The 13,948-nt window shown below is 39.2% G+C and overlaps 1 protein-coding gene and 1 long non-coding RNA gene across 3 annotated transcripts; both read left to right on the top strand.

Moving 5' to 3' along the window:
• The first annotated feature begins 93 nt into the window (after positions 1 to 93).
• On the top strand, positions 94 to 2,915 carry LOC109512712 (otoraplin). Of its 2 annotated transcripts, none has more exons than XM_019864651.1 (6): positions 94 to 173; positions 997 to 1,101; positions 1,632 to 2,164; positions 2,259 to 2,398; positions 2,496 to 2,606; positions 2,691 to 2,915. In XM_019864651.1, exons 3-6 carry the CDS (start codon positions 1,951 to 1,953, stop codon positions 2,712 to 2,714), a joined length of 489 nt encoding a protein of 162 aa, XP_019720210.1. In that variant the 5' UTR covers positions 94 to 173; positions 997 to 1,101; positions 1,632 to 1,950; the 3' UTR covers positions 2,715 to 2,915. The 2 variants fall into 2 exon arrangements, with proteins under 2 accessions (XP_019720210.1, XP_019720209.1); XM_019864650.1 differs by lacking the exon at positions 94 to 173 and adding an exon at positions 195 to 453.
• Positions 2,916 to 6,338: 3,423 nt separating this feature from the next.
• Positions 6,339 to 13,069, top strand: LOC109512676 (uncharacterized). The gene is made up of 3 exons (XR_002167574.1): positions 6,339 to 7,094; positions 12,208 to 12,372; positions 12,464 to 13,069. It is a non-coding gene; the product is annotated as an uncharacterized LOC109512676 (long non-coding RNA).
• The last annotated feature ends 879 nt before the right edge of the window (positions 13,070 to 13,948 follow it).

The raw sequence follows: 13,948 nt of genomic DNA, 5'->3' as shown, positions 1-13,948 counted from the left end.
GGGCGGCAGGCGCCCGAATCATACGTAGATCTTGCTTAAGCACCGCCCGTGTCAGCTCCCTTGGTCATTATTACCGCTGTACACTTTACAGCGCACGCCGTTTAGCAGAGGTTTGCGTCAGCCAACGAGGAAGTCAATGTTTGACACCAAGACTGACGAAAGTTTGCATTTAAGTATGAAATCACACACAGAATCGTGAAGTTAAAGCAAACGCTTTGCACTTGTATTTTTAAACTACATTCAAATGGAAAAATTGTGTTCGTTTTGGGGGAATTGGGGCAAATGGGCTGATAATGCCCGAAATTATCAACGAATGTTTTAAAAAGCATGTAATACATATGTGTATTATTTTTTTAGTCGTATTCAGTTTTGCAATCAGCATATGTGCCATATTACTCCTTTTTTTAAATGACAACTTTTTCTAACCAGTTGAATGGACTATCCAAGCAATGGGTCAGTATGGTTCTAAACATCAAGTTTTCTTCATTACCTGAAACAGAGAATTATAACTGAATGTCCTAGCAGTACTGTATTTATTATTTGTTACCTTGACGTTGACAATAACAACAACGGCGCCATCTAGTGTTTCGTAGAAAATTAAAAATATTCATAATAACAATAATATAATCATGTTTTTAAAATATAAACTCAAACTTGCTGATAAATAATTATATTTTGATTTCTGAGTTTATTTTTTTGATATATGTGTATATGAATAACAATTTAAAACTGAATAGAATAAAATAGAAAGGCTTCATTGTCATAATGTGGTGCAGATACAATGAAGATGGGGTGCAACTCTGAGGTTCTCTTTCACTTTCAGTAAGAATAATTAAAGTTCAATAGAAATCTAACAATATAAAAGCTATAACAGCCATCTATCCATTTTCCATACTGCTTATGCAAGGGTCGCGCGTAAAAGACCATAAGGAGCTTTTGGCAAATGTTCTCAGTTTTTCATGAGTATCCACTGCTCCTCCTTCTTGATGATTCTAGAGAAGTTAACGGACCAGGAGAGGTCAACAGAGATCACGGTGTTCAGGGAGGTGAAGGTGTGGACGATCTCCACGCCGAATCTATCTTGTGCACGTTGGGCGAATGGTGAGCATTTACCTGAATTTCAGAGTGCAAATCTGAGATCTGGCATCCTGCTGTATTCCAAAAACATGTAAGTTGGGTTCATTGAACACTCCTTGGTGTACAGACGTGCGAAGGTGAGTGTCGATACCTGTCTGTCTGTATGTTCCCAAGCAATTGGCTCGCGGTCAGTACCATGTCTCTTGCCCAAAGTCAGTTGGGACATACCTGTATATGCTCCAGCTCATCATGACCATAACGAGGATAAGAAGTACAGAAAATGGGCTGATGGACAAAATCATATTTTTAAAAAAAATCATCACCTTTCAGTTGTGTGTTCCTTTAGAGGAGTCTGAGCGGCTGTTGGCAGCCAATTGCAGCATTTTCGATCCCCATTAGTCTAATAAAAGTGTTGCATTTAACAAACGTTGGTGACCTCGGATTTAAAGTCTTGAATGATGAACCTAACATGCATGTTTTAGATTGTGCGAGTAAAACGGAGTACCTGGGATTTATTATTGTTGTTTTTTTTTGTTTTTTTTTTTTTAATCCAGGCAAAACATGCAAGCTCCACACATGAAGGCCAGAGCCATGATTGGAAGAAGCAGGCATCTCAGAACTGAGATGGATTTGTTAAATCCAGGATCCAGTCAAGCAAAACAAAAACTATACAGCACTACAGGCATTATGCCAATTTGAATGGATTCCATTTTTTTGACATAATTTTAAAAGTTGGCCATTTTGCAGTTCTAATCCACCAGTTTTCCATTGTTATTGACAATGAGTTTAAAAAGCCAACTCCTACTCTGGGTGTAACTGGTTCCAGAGTGTGACATTTCTGAGAATCAACCCTGATTGGTCAGGTTGCCTGTGATGTCGGACCACATCCCATTTTCCCCTTTTGAGAAGTTTCCTCTCAGATTCCTTCAAATATCCATGACTGCGTGCACACATACACGGTTATTATTCAACATGCGACATCTGATTGTGCTTCTGCTCTGTGTGGGAATCCTGAACCACATCTCAGAGGCCCTCCTCATGGAAAAGCTAGCAGACAACAAGATGTGTGGCGATGCAGAGTGTTCATGTAAGCAAATGTGTTTCATCCAATACTGCGTTTAATACCCGTTTTATACTTACAGCTATTTGTCAATTTTCTTTTGTGTGATTTTTCTTTTTAGACGTTGTCTCCATGGCCACGGCCTTGGATGACTTCATCGCGCCAGACTGCAGATTTATCAACATCAAGAAGGGTCAGAAGGTTTATGTGTATTCTAAACTGGTGCCAGAAGAGGGCGGTGGAGTCTTTTGGTCTGGCAGCGTATGTCCAAATCAAACGCCACTGTGGATGAAAGTCACTGAGATGTAAAAGGTGAGACGTTTTCGTGAAGCTATGCTGCTGATGTGTTGACTGTTAGGTGTACAGTGATCGCTATGTGGACCAGATGGGCATCATCGGATACTTTCCAGCTCCCGTGGTGAAGGAGACACACAAGTTTAGAGAGGACACGGTCCAGATTCCAACAACAGTGTGTAAAGTTAACAGACATACTGTATGTATTTGTATGTTTTTCCAATCGGTCAACAACAACTTTTTTTTTTTGTCATTGCAGAACATGGATTTCCTCTGCGCATAAGGTGAACAGATGCTTCCTGTTTGCTTGTTTGAACATACCAGTAACAAATACATCAAATTAAATACACGGTTGTTTCTACAACTAATACTCTGATCATCTCAGCTCCACAAATGCCTGAAGCGAGGTTCACAAATGCTAATCGGGCCGAATTTTATATTTTTTCATCTCTTTTGATCACTCAGTAAAGGTTTGATTCGCTGATGTCTTTGTGCGATTATACATTAGTGTCTATGTGTGTGTGTGTGTGTGTGTGTGTGTGTGTGTGTGTGTGTGTGTGTGTGTGTGTGTGTGTGTGTGTGTGTGTGTGTGTGTGTGAGAGATAGAAGTATGGGTGGGAAAAAGTCCTCACACTCTGTTCTTTCGTACTGCAGATAAGATACTTCTGTTTTAAAAAAAGGACTTATTTGACTCCTTTGTGGAAATAAAAGTAAAGTACACACCCATGAAATGTACGTAAGTATAAAGTACACATAAAATCAGTTTGTTCCCTGCTTGACACAGCCGCTTGTCATTTATCACAGCCACTTTGGTCAATAAATCCCTGTATTCCATGTCAAACCCAATCCCAACTCGTCTTATTTTAACAATGTGACTTTTGAGGAATGATCATTGGAGCCTGCCATTTCCACTGGACATGATGCTCTTGATTGTCGCCGCAGTATCAAGAGTCTTGTCATTGATTTGTTTTATCGATTGAACTGCAATGCACATCATGGAATTGTAATGTTTCCCTCCTCCATAGTAGCAAAGATCATGTCTCGAAATCCAGAAATCACGAGGCACACCTGCACAATCATTTATGAGATCAATTGCAAACACAGTCATGTGGTTTATTATGCTATCCAAACAGCTCTGCATGACGCAGCGCAATATATTCACCGTGAGGAACCGTAATGAGGATAGTGGTAAATTAACATCAAATTATAAATCAACTGTACATGAAAATCAAGTTAAGCGCTTATTAGATGTGAGGGATCTGCCTACAGTGTTTTCTGTGGCAATGTTCGATTTTAAAAACAAAATTAAAAAATGGGAAACGCTAAGAGTTGTATTTTTGCTCTTACTGAAATAGGGAGAGGTTGTGCAGAGCAGACACGCACAATGCAGTATAAACTAGGTCTTCTGACGAACACGACAGATGGATTATGGGAACTTTGTGATGAAACCAAACTTCTCGTACAGTATAATGACCGTTGAGACATATTGGGGCTCTTAAGGCACAACAGATGATCTGCTTTGTTTGCTTTCATCGTCTTCAACAGGCATTCTTTCCGCATCACATCACCCACACAGATGCACATGAAGGATCGGAACAAATGTCTGCCAGTGCAAAACAGAAAGCTCATTGATTTAGCTTCAGATCTGCTATTTCACTTATTGATTTGAAGTGACAACACAAACTTTTAATTTGTTGATTTAATTTATCATTTGAGGCAATTAGCGCGGTCACGTACTCGTTCCAATCAATATAAACCTGCTAAACATTTTAACATTTACCATGAAAAAAAAAACCATCAGCAGGGAGAAAAGCAGACAAGTGATGAAAAACAAATGGCCGTGTGCACATAGACACACTATTATTACTTTAAAGGGTTGCCATGGTGACGGGATAAGAGTTTTCGGCGGGATTGATGGTTCAAGGAGCAGCTGCCAAAAGCAGACACACACAAGACAGAGCGCACAAGCTGCTGTTTTTTTTTCCCCAACAAGTTTTTCCATCTCTATGTCAAACCCACACCGTTGTAAACAGGAAGCCCCTTGGCACCCTGCCGAGCTGTGAAATCAGCGCATCTGAGGGTTTAAATATCCATTTTAAATTAAATACGCATCTTAAATATCCTTCAGTGGCTGATGCATGAATGATATGTGGGGGACTACGGAGACTGGAAAAACAACAATTATGCTCAGACTAATAACGATGACTTACAAAAATAGTAAGCACAAAAAAATCTATCTATCTATCTATCTATCTATCTATCTATCTATCTATCTATCTATCTATCTATATATATATATATAGATATATAGATATATATATGAATGAGTATCTAATAGTTAACTGCAGAAGACAGTACAACAATCTGACAGACAAAAACAGCACCACCAATGAATGAAAACAGTATGAATGTATCCAAATCAAAGTCACGAAACAAAGACACTCTGAGACATGTCTTTTAATTGTCAAAGGAGATTCGTTTATTTACTCCATGAGTCATATAGTGACGACCACCAAGTAACGCACCAGAATTAGAATTTTAAATGTAAATACAGTACTGCACCAGTCGCTCAAGATGTGGTGTGCTGTGAGACTGCGCCACCTTTAAATTGCAGGCATAGTTCAACTGAAAACGGGTGAAAAAACATATTTCACTAACCTTGGCAATCAGCAAGCCAAATAAAAGGGAAAACATAAAAAGAATGAATGGAGCAAAGTGAGTCTCAGATTGTATTTTTTTTTCCATCCCAGGAGATAGCATAAAGACTTAGATACTGTTTTTCGTGGAGGGAGAAGAGGGGAGTGAGAACGTGAGTGCGTATAAATCAATGGTTCTTTGTGCCACCGAAAAAAAAAAAATAGGTGGAAGCACACTAGCCCGCGCAATTACATGACTCACACAGTCACACTTGCACGTGCACGTACGCACAGATACGCTTCAGAGAAGAAGAGAGCGCGAGCTGGGTGAAGTTAATGCCGAAGCTGCACTTTATCCTAACTAATGAAAGCCTTTGTGACTTTGAAGCCAATCGAAGCTGAAATTGACAAATGCAATGTGAGCGAGAGCAATAAATGTGATAAGGACAAACCCAAGTCACAACCCCTTCGAGGATTTTGTCCTCTGTGAATTGATTGATTGAGTTCAAATGATCCCGGGACGTAGACTTTTTGTGACCCTCAGAGAAAATGGACTCCCTCATTTGAGCACCTTGAAGATGCTGTTGAAGGCTCTCACTACATGCCCTTGTGTGTTGACACAGTCGTTTATCCCACTGTGAAAACATTGTTGTTATTGCTGCTATTTCACTGAGTCATATCAGGTCTGGGAACAAATATGATGATGCTTCAAATGGTCGACTGCTCCGATACTATGGTCCTTTTTCTCTGTTCAATGTAATGGCATCAAAACTATTTTTCCCCTTGACGTTTTGCTTTCTACGGGATTTCATAGGAAACCATACAAAAGGACTACCAGAAGCAATTTGCATTTTGCCATGTGTGAGTCAAATACTCTTTAAAAATATGTAGTCGTCTTACTTTGATATTGATCACAAGCCTGATTTTTAAAAAAAGTGATTTGCGGTAATGTGCTAAAAATTAAAGTGTATTGGTTTTGTTTCAAGTGTCTACTTGTGTAGCCTGTCAGACAAAATGAATAGTGATATGAAAAAAAAAAAAGATGAATGAGAGTCCAAAGGTGATAGGATATACCAACCTGCGCGCGGACTCACAATGTTCTGCATCAAAGGATAGATGTTAAAATCCTGTGGAGATAGAATGGTAAAACACTAGCAGTTGCTATGCTAACATACTGTAGACTAGAGCAAGATAGCAACAGACAAATAAAGGATATCTTAATCTTAATCTTAAAAAGACTTTTCATCTGGTCCTATACTGTAATTAGGTTCTAGAAAAATTAGAATTGATAAAATTATTAACATGCTAGCATGTGGTATGCTCATACATAGCAAGATAGCAAAATGCTAACATGCTAATCGTAAACTTAGTAAAATATAGCAAGATACCAGAGTAGAGGAAGTGCTAAGGTAGATAAATCATCACATCATTGGTTGCTACGTAGTCAAGTAATATTTCAATGAGAATTCATAAAATGCTGGTGTGCTAACAAATAAGGGCATGGCAGCAGCCTGAGTAGAGAAAGCGTTAAGGTAGACTGAAAGGCCTCTGCACCTGAGCTGGAGTTAAGTGTTATTTCAAACTGGTAAAATGATAACTGTCGATTTGTTAGAAGAAGAAGAAGAAGGTAGCAATCGAAGCAGGGAAAGTGGTAAGCCATCCGTCAGGATTTTATTGTCATCTTAGAATTGATAAATGGCATGCTGACAATTGATAACAAGTTATCACTTTCTATCTCTTACCGTAGCTTTTTAAGGCACGTGTCCATAACAAACTTTCCTACGTCCTGTCTTTTCATGTTTTATTTTCACAGAGATGGGTTTAGTGACAGACTTTGAATGGAGCCACAAGTGTTTGTCATGACAACTAATTAGCCATTACAAAAGCAGCTGGGGCTAAGTAAGGCCATTAGGTGCTGAAAGAAAATGGAGTTGTCGTCACCGGGTTTCTCTCTTCACATCCAAACATGTGGCAAAATGATCGGGAAAAGATGTAAATGCTTGTCATCCATTTATTTCAATCAATAAGTGTCTATGACAGCGGTCCCCAAACTTTTTCCTGTGAGGGCCGCATAAGCTTTGCTTCTGTGATGGGGGGGGGGGGGGGGGGGTCAGTCTGGAACAGAAAAAGGGTGACCGCAAGAGTACGGAAATGTAAAAATGGATTGTTTTCCAGAAACCCACACAAAATGAAGCCGCCTCTTGACAGATGAGACTGACAGACGTTTCTTTGCGCTGAAAGAAACAAAAACAAAAACATCGTTTGTCCACTTTGGGTTAAATACCCCGCATTCTATTTTTCTCTTACCGAACCTTTTCGCCATGATCCCGTTCTCTGAGAGAGGGGCCGGTTTCGGATTTTTTTTTTCTGGCGTTGCCAGATAACGGCACAGAAAGATGCACCAAATGTCACCTTATTGTATCTGTGTTTATGAAATAGTTACTAATTAATAGTTAATAATGAAAACGGTTCAGAACTAAGGAACATTTTATTGCAAAAGCCCAACTTTATGATCAAAGACAAATCCACATCGATGAAAAATAAATCAAAATACTCTGTGGTATTTTCAGGGGGCCGGACCAAATGCGGAGGCGGGCCGGATCCGGCCCGCGGGCCGTAGTTTGGGGACACCTGGTCTATGACATACCTTTCGTACATTTACATTTGGACGTTTGCTTTTATTCTTTTAGTATTTTTGCATGTTACATTACGGTGCTATTTCACTGTCCTTTTCTTTAGGGTTGGTGGAACAACATGAGGTTCACAGCTCTGCCCATCTTGTAATAATCAAATTAAAAAATGACAACCTTTTGGTGCATCCCTCGTGTTTATGTTGGTAAAAAAAAAAAGTGACACACATTCATATACCAGAGGCTTTTTGTTTTTATTGTTATGTGTGACCACGTGAATATCTGTGTGAACGCTACTCAGGTGTCCCAGAGTGCTTTGGTGCTTTGCTTCATCTTTGGCCCGTTTTACAGACAAAGCAGCTTTGTTAAGCTTAATGGTGCTTGTATTGATTGGCTAGGATATCCTCACAACCCGCCAGGGCCGAATGAGCAATGAGATCCTCCAATGAGGACCTCTAAATGCTTTCCAGCTCCTTTTTATTGACCCTTCTGGAATAGCTCATGCAGGGTTTTATTTACACGCTTTGCCCACAGCCTGTTTTTACAATGCAGAGATTGCTCTGTAATGGCGGCATGCATATGAGTATTGTCTGTTTTTTACTGTTTGCCTGACTGGGTGTAATGCAACTATAGAGGCTTGTGAAGTCATGGAAGCAGATGCGAATGAACTTTCCTATGTTAGTCAGCACTAATTGAATCGAATGGCTGGCTTAGCACTCATCTGTGGTCCAGTCAGTGTACTGTAGCTTTTGAGCCCGAAAGGGATAGTGACCTTTCCCTAATACCGCCAGGTTGGATCAGGTGACGCCCGTTCTCACATCTGCGCTAAGACGGGGATTGTGTTACATCAACTGGACAGATACACGTACATTTGTCATTATTTCTTGAAAGACAAGACACACACGCACATAAAAAAAAAATCAAGAAGAATAGTGAAGAGATTTTTAAAAACTTTTATTTACTCATAATATTTTGAATGTCCTGTGACTGACATTCATTTGAGAGAAAAAATGGCAGTACGACAAGCTTTATGTACTGTTTTTTTTTTGTTGTGAAAAATGTAATATGATGAATCAGCAAAAGTTAAGAAACAAAGAAAAGTTAAGAAACGAACCCACTCTGAAAAACTGAATTAATAAAACAAAATGCAAAATGAATAATAAACTAATTCTAATTGACAATTGCTAAACTTTTATAACCCTGGACGAGAATTGACAGCCCCCATTTTAGCGTCGCTCCACCCTGCGTGCATGCAATCCTTGAAAGTGCGTTAAGTGACACACTTAAGTCGATGGGCCATTCTGTGCAGTTAAAAAAAAGTGTACTAAAATCAAATCCGAATTTTCAACGTTCGACAAAAGTATCTTCTGAAATGACTGAAATATTTTGGGACATAAAGGCACAACGCATAGGACTAATTCCCCGTTGGCCTACGTAGGCTATTGTTTACCTTCTTAATGGACTGTGCTCTTCAGAGTACGAGGCAGCACTGGAGAGCGGCTTGGTAACGTCCGAGGTAGCATTACCATTAGCAGTAATGTCCTAATGGAAAGAACACAGGAGGAAGGCTGGTGCTTGTGCTCTTTTCCGTCCTCATCGGACCCACCGTCATCACATCGAGTCAAGGTCTTCCGCCCAGACCGCAGAGCAGAGCAAAGAGCCCATTTTCATGCTGATTACCACCAGGTCACATTGTCGTCAGTCTTCTCGCAGGAAGGCATTCGCAAAGGCCAGATAATTACCCCCACCTCGAGTTGAGGTGGAAGGACGAGTTTGGCTCTTCGGAGGCTTGATTTTGCAAAATGAATGCACCCGTTAAATTAAAGAATCTCATGATTAGTGTGTTTCGGAGCTGTTGTTTTCTGGCTTGCTGTGAGAATGAAGTCAGATTATGATGAGTTTTTGTTTATTAATCGATTTTATGGAAATAAACTTTAAGTTTTATGAATTAAAAAAATACAACAAGTTGTAATATTATGAGTGAGTACAGTAAATACCCCAAGCAATATAATGTGAATGAAGTCACTTTTACCTCATACAGAAAATATATAAAATGCAATTAAAATAAATATAATAATTGAATGGAAAAGTTTGAATTATTTTTCAGAGTGGGTTTGTTAATTTTTATTAGTTTTATGCTTGGTTTTAGTTTCGCTTTTATTAGTTTTAAAATAAGTGTAATAATAGAACATTTTAATGAATAATCATTGATGAGAATTGTTGTCATTTGTTTTATTAAATTCTTTCAGTTATAAGAATAAAATCCATTGTATTCAATGCAACAAAAAGTCATATTTTTATGAGAAAAAACACAAAATATTGCCAGAATAAAATTTTATATATATTTTTTATTAATTAATTAATTTATTTAATTAATTGTTGTTTTTTTTTTCCTAGAATGAAATCATATTCATAGAAGGTGGGTAACACAGAGTACAATTTCAAGGACTCTTGAAGAAAGTGTCGTGGATTAGCTCTGCTGGTTCATTTTCCTCAACTAATTTTCCAATCAAAAAGATTTTGGGCGTGTGTGAATCATGGCTTGCGACGATTGGACCACCACAGTCAAACCCACCTAACGCCGAGTAACTTTCTGCAGGTGCCCCGCTGATGCGGCTGATGACCGTTCTGACAAACCAAGCGTCATTACGTGACTCAAATGACTACCACTCGCTGTGATATGTTCCCACCTTATAATCAAAGTCCAAACACATTCAACAAAGTAGTAATTTGCAGGTAATACACCGTGAGCAATCAAACGATGACAGCGTGGTGCTTTCATATACATTATTTCTCATGTACCAAACAGTATTTTGCATTAAGTGTTGTTCAGCTCTGTCAAATTTGCATGTCTTTTAATCGCCCCCCATGTGACGCATCCATTAGGCCGCACAGAATTCTCACCTTGAAAATAAGCAACGCACGCAGGGAATTAATCATCCTGATTATGCATAATCGGAGTCGTGCGCGCTTGTTTTTCTATTCCAATTAAAGTGGATTTGCTTTTGGAGTAGGCTTTGAATAACAAAGCGGGTGGCGGCAGCCAGTCACGCTTATGCGGCTCTTAGCACGGGTGAGTGGCTTGCTCTGATACAGATGCTTCAAAGGAATTGTGTTTTAGTTTCACCCTGTATCGATGCTGAGCTACAGCATGTATTGTCACATTCGTATAAGTTGTGATACTAATCCTGTTTTTGTAAAAAAAAAAAAAAAAAGTATTCATTTTTGCCAGCTATAATGTTGATAATTGGTTATTAATACACCACAGACTATTATCCCAAAACAGTTTAATATCATTTTAAACTTTCTTACATTATCCTTAAAGAGAAATGGTTTACACATCATTTGATTGAGAAAAAATACACCTGATGTGCATGTTTACATACAAATGTGGAAAAAAAACCAGTAACTTCCATCAACAATACATCTTAAATTTTGCTTCTCTCAAGCATACAAAGCAGATTTATGATTATTTATGTACAGTATATTATTATTTCAACTTACTGTTGATATAACAACACAATACAATACAGTACATCCTGATTTACAGACTGATTGGAGGGAGGGGTCATCCCTTAGAGATGAGTTTTATAATTTTCTCTTTGCATTAAAAATTGTTACATAAAGAAAGAAGCTCGAAAGTGTTTGAAAAGTTTGAAAGTGGATCCAAACATACCTGGGTGTTGCTTGAGGATGATGACGGTGTGCATCCGATAGCGTTCATGAGCCACAATGTTAAGCAGTTCCTTTTTTTCACCACTGTCACGATCGCGACACTTTACAAAAAAAATAAAAAAGTAATATTTGTGCCGTACCAAAAATCACATGTTTGAGAGCAGAGATGCACGATATGAGACATTTCAACCAATATCGTTATACTGATAACCAATAATTTGGCTGATACACTCAGTGATCGCCGGTCGCCTCTAAAATCCTGATCGTGTAAAGCTGAGCTGTTTGCGATGGAACCAGCCAGATGTACAGTTGACGCTTGTGAGCGCTGAAAACTAGGACATAGCAAACACCGAAAATAGGCTAGGAAATCACTCTCTAACCACGCTTGTGAGCAGACTTCATAAAAACACACTCAAAAGTGGTTTGTAGATTAGATGGCGCCTTGCTGAGGGGAAAATCACTCTGTCACAGCAGTGCAGTTGTGAAAATAAAAATGTTATCCTGAATTACCTGTCTATTGACCTCAGGAAAGTTTTTGGCCTGTGTGGGGTTTTGTAAACAGCACCTACACAGGCATCATAAGCAATTTACTTCAACAGAATGGTGTTTATTCATGTTCGCCAAATGTAAAAGTAGTAGGTCTAATCTAACGGAACACATTTTCCTTCAAGGCTGCTGTCAATCAATCATAAACTATTTTAATAGCCGCGCACGCTAATTTGAAAGATTCAAGGCGAGATGCATTGTGGCAGGTAAATAACACCCATCCCCAAGATGAAGCCTGCTCTGTGCTGATTCTTATTATTTTTTTTATATCTGCCATCTTATCTCACAGAGGCAGACACCTGAAGAAGCTCAGCACACAGAAAGAGCATCAAGCTCCCTGGTCGATCCAGTCAAGTCAGTGTGCAAAGTACCTACAATGCCTCTGTCACCGCACGACGGAAGTTGTTACTTATTGGAACTGCAGCGAAGGGAGCTTCCTTGAAATGGACATACAGTATGATGCCAATTTTTCCACTACTTTCCAGGTCGTTCATTTCTGTGACATGATTCGATCAACATACCTCAAAATCACTCTCTCGAAACAGCCAGGTGGTGTAAGGTGGCTTTCCTGTCTCAACCCAGCTGACTTTGGGCAAGAGGTGGGCTGAACTGATCGGCAGCCAATGAAGAGCCACAAAAATGGATCGGTAACATTTTCATAATATTACATTTTTACAATTTTAACCAACTCAATGAAGAGAGCGCACTCTTTTTTTATGTGGTAGGCAGTAATAGCCTTTATTACAACCACAAAAAAAAACAGACTGGTTCTGACAATCGTTGACATGTTGCAGTTAACCAAACCGCACTGTGAGTGTGTACCTGATGATAAAATACCACCTTGATATTTTCCGGTGTTTCCAAAATGCCGCATGACCACTATTTAGTGCAGCGGATCAATTAAGTTCAGAGCCTGCACTAGCACAGTGATCGTTACGTCACTGGTTCATTTCCAATGTAAAGTAACACATGACCCTTTACGTGATTTCCCACTCACAAGGTGAATGATGACACAAGTGGATTTTGGGCCTTGGAAGGCAAGATACGAGGAGCTGTCATTGTGAAAAACATGTTGCCTCTTTGCTCACGATTGAAAATTAGTCGAGCTGCCGTGTCATATTTTTCTGTGTGTTCTCACTGACCGTGATAGCCGAAGCAATAAAAGGCAGTGAAAAAAAAATTCTTCACAGTTCATTTCGGATTGTGTTGTTGTGTAGAGCTAGGTTTGGTTTATCGTTGTTACTGGGCATTCTTTTTAAGGTTTTTGAGGGTAAAATACAAGGCAAACAGGAAAGAAACATAGAGTGTTTAACTGAATTAAGATGATGGCATTGTAATGCAGTTTGAAATCATTTGGAAGGGATTTCTAAAGGTCAACAAATGCATCAATGTAAGGGGAGGAAAAAAAGTCTCGCTATGTTCTCATTTAGTATAAATGCGATGGTGTTGTTACACCCAATCTTTCTTGTGAAATCACTTTTTCCAGTCGGCGACAATCATGATTCCTCCTCGCCGTGCCATGCTGACTTCACACATTGTCGTCTTTCAGATTGACTTTGAGATGAAGAGATGAAGCTCCCATGCGCACACATTTTTTGTGATGCATCCCTCCAATAGGAAACTCTGCAAAGAACCCTTAATAGAATGTGTAATTTGGAGGCTTCCTTTTAAACGCAGCTCTGGTGAGAAGTGAAGTATAATAGAGATGCGAGCTCGTTTGTCCAAGTGAAACAAATAATCTCTCTGCTGCAGCGTGGCAGTCGTGTGGGAGGAAATCTCCGGGGAGGCTGCAAACGGTGATTAGTAAACAGCCTACACTTATATAGAAAACACATTGTTATTTTCCGAAGCTGTTTCATACAACCTTGGGATGTTATATAATGTGAGAGCAATCATTAGGGTGATCGATGAGTGTTATTTTAGCTACATGGGAATACATGCACCTCACAGAAATGGGGTATTCCTCCATTGGCAAAGAATGTACTTGTGTGTCCAGTCCTTATGTAGTGTGTCAAGTAGCAACATGAGGA

The sequence above is a fragment of the Hippocampus comes genome, unplaced genomic scaffold (assembly GCF_001891065.2).
Source record: "Hippocampus comes isolate QL1 unplaced genomic scaffold, H_comes_QL1_v1.1 scaffold108, whole genome shotgun sequence".
NCBI lineage: Eukaryota > Metazoa > Chordata > Actinopteri > Syngnathiformes > Syngnathidae > Hippocampus > Hippocampus comes.
This window is presented reverse-complemented; position numbering and strand designations above follow the sequence as displayed.

Bases quoted from the DNA above. Each gene is read 5' to 3' on its own strand.
- LOC109512712 (XM_019864651.1), top strand. From the start codon at position 1,951: ATGTCGGACCACATCCCATTTTCCCCTTTTGAGAAGTTTCCTCTCAGA. The intron at 2,165-2,258 runs GTAAGCAAATGT...TTTTCTTTTTAG, and splicing joins TGGCGATGCAGAGTGTTCAT to ACGTTGTCTCCATGGCCACG. The intron at 2,607-2,690 runs GTGTGTAAAGTT...TTGTCATTGCAG, and splicing joins CGGTCCAGATTCCAACAACA to AACATGGATTTCCTCTGCGC.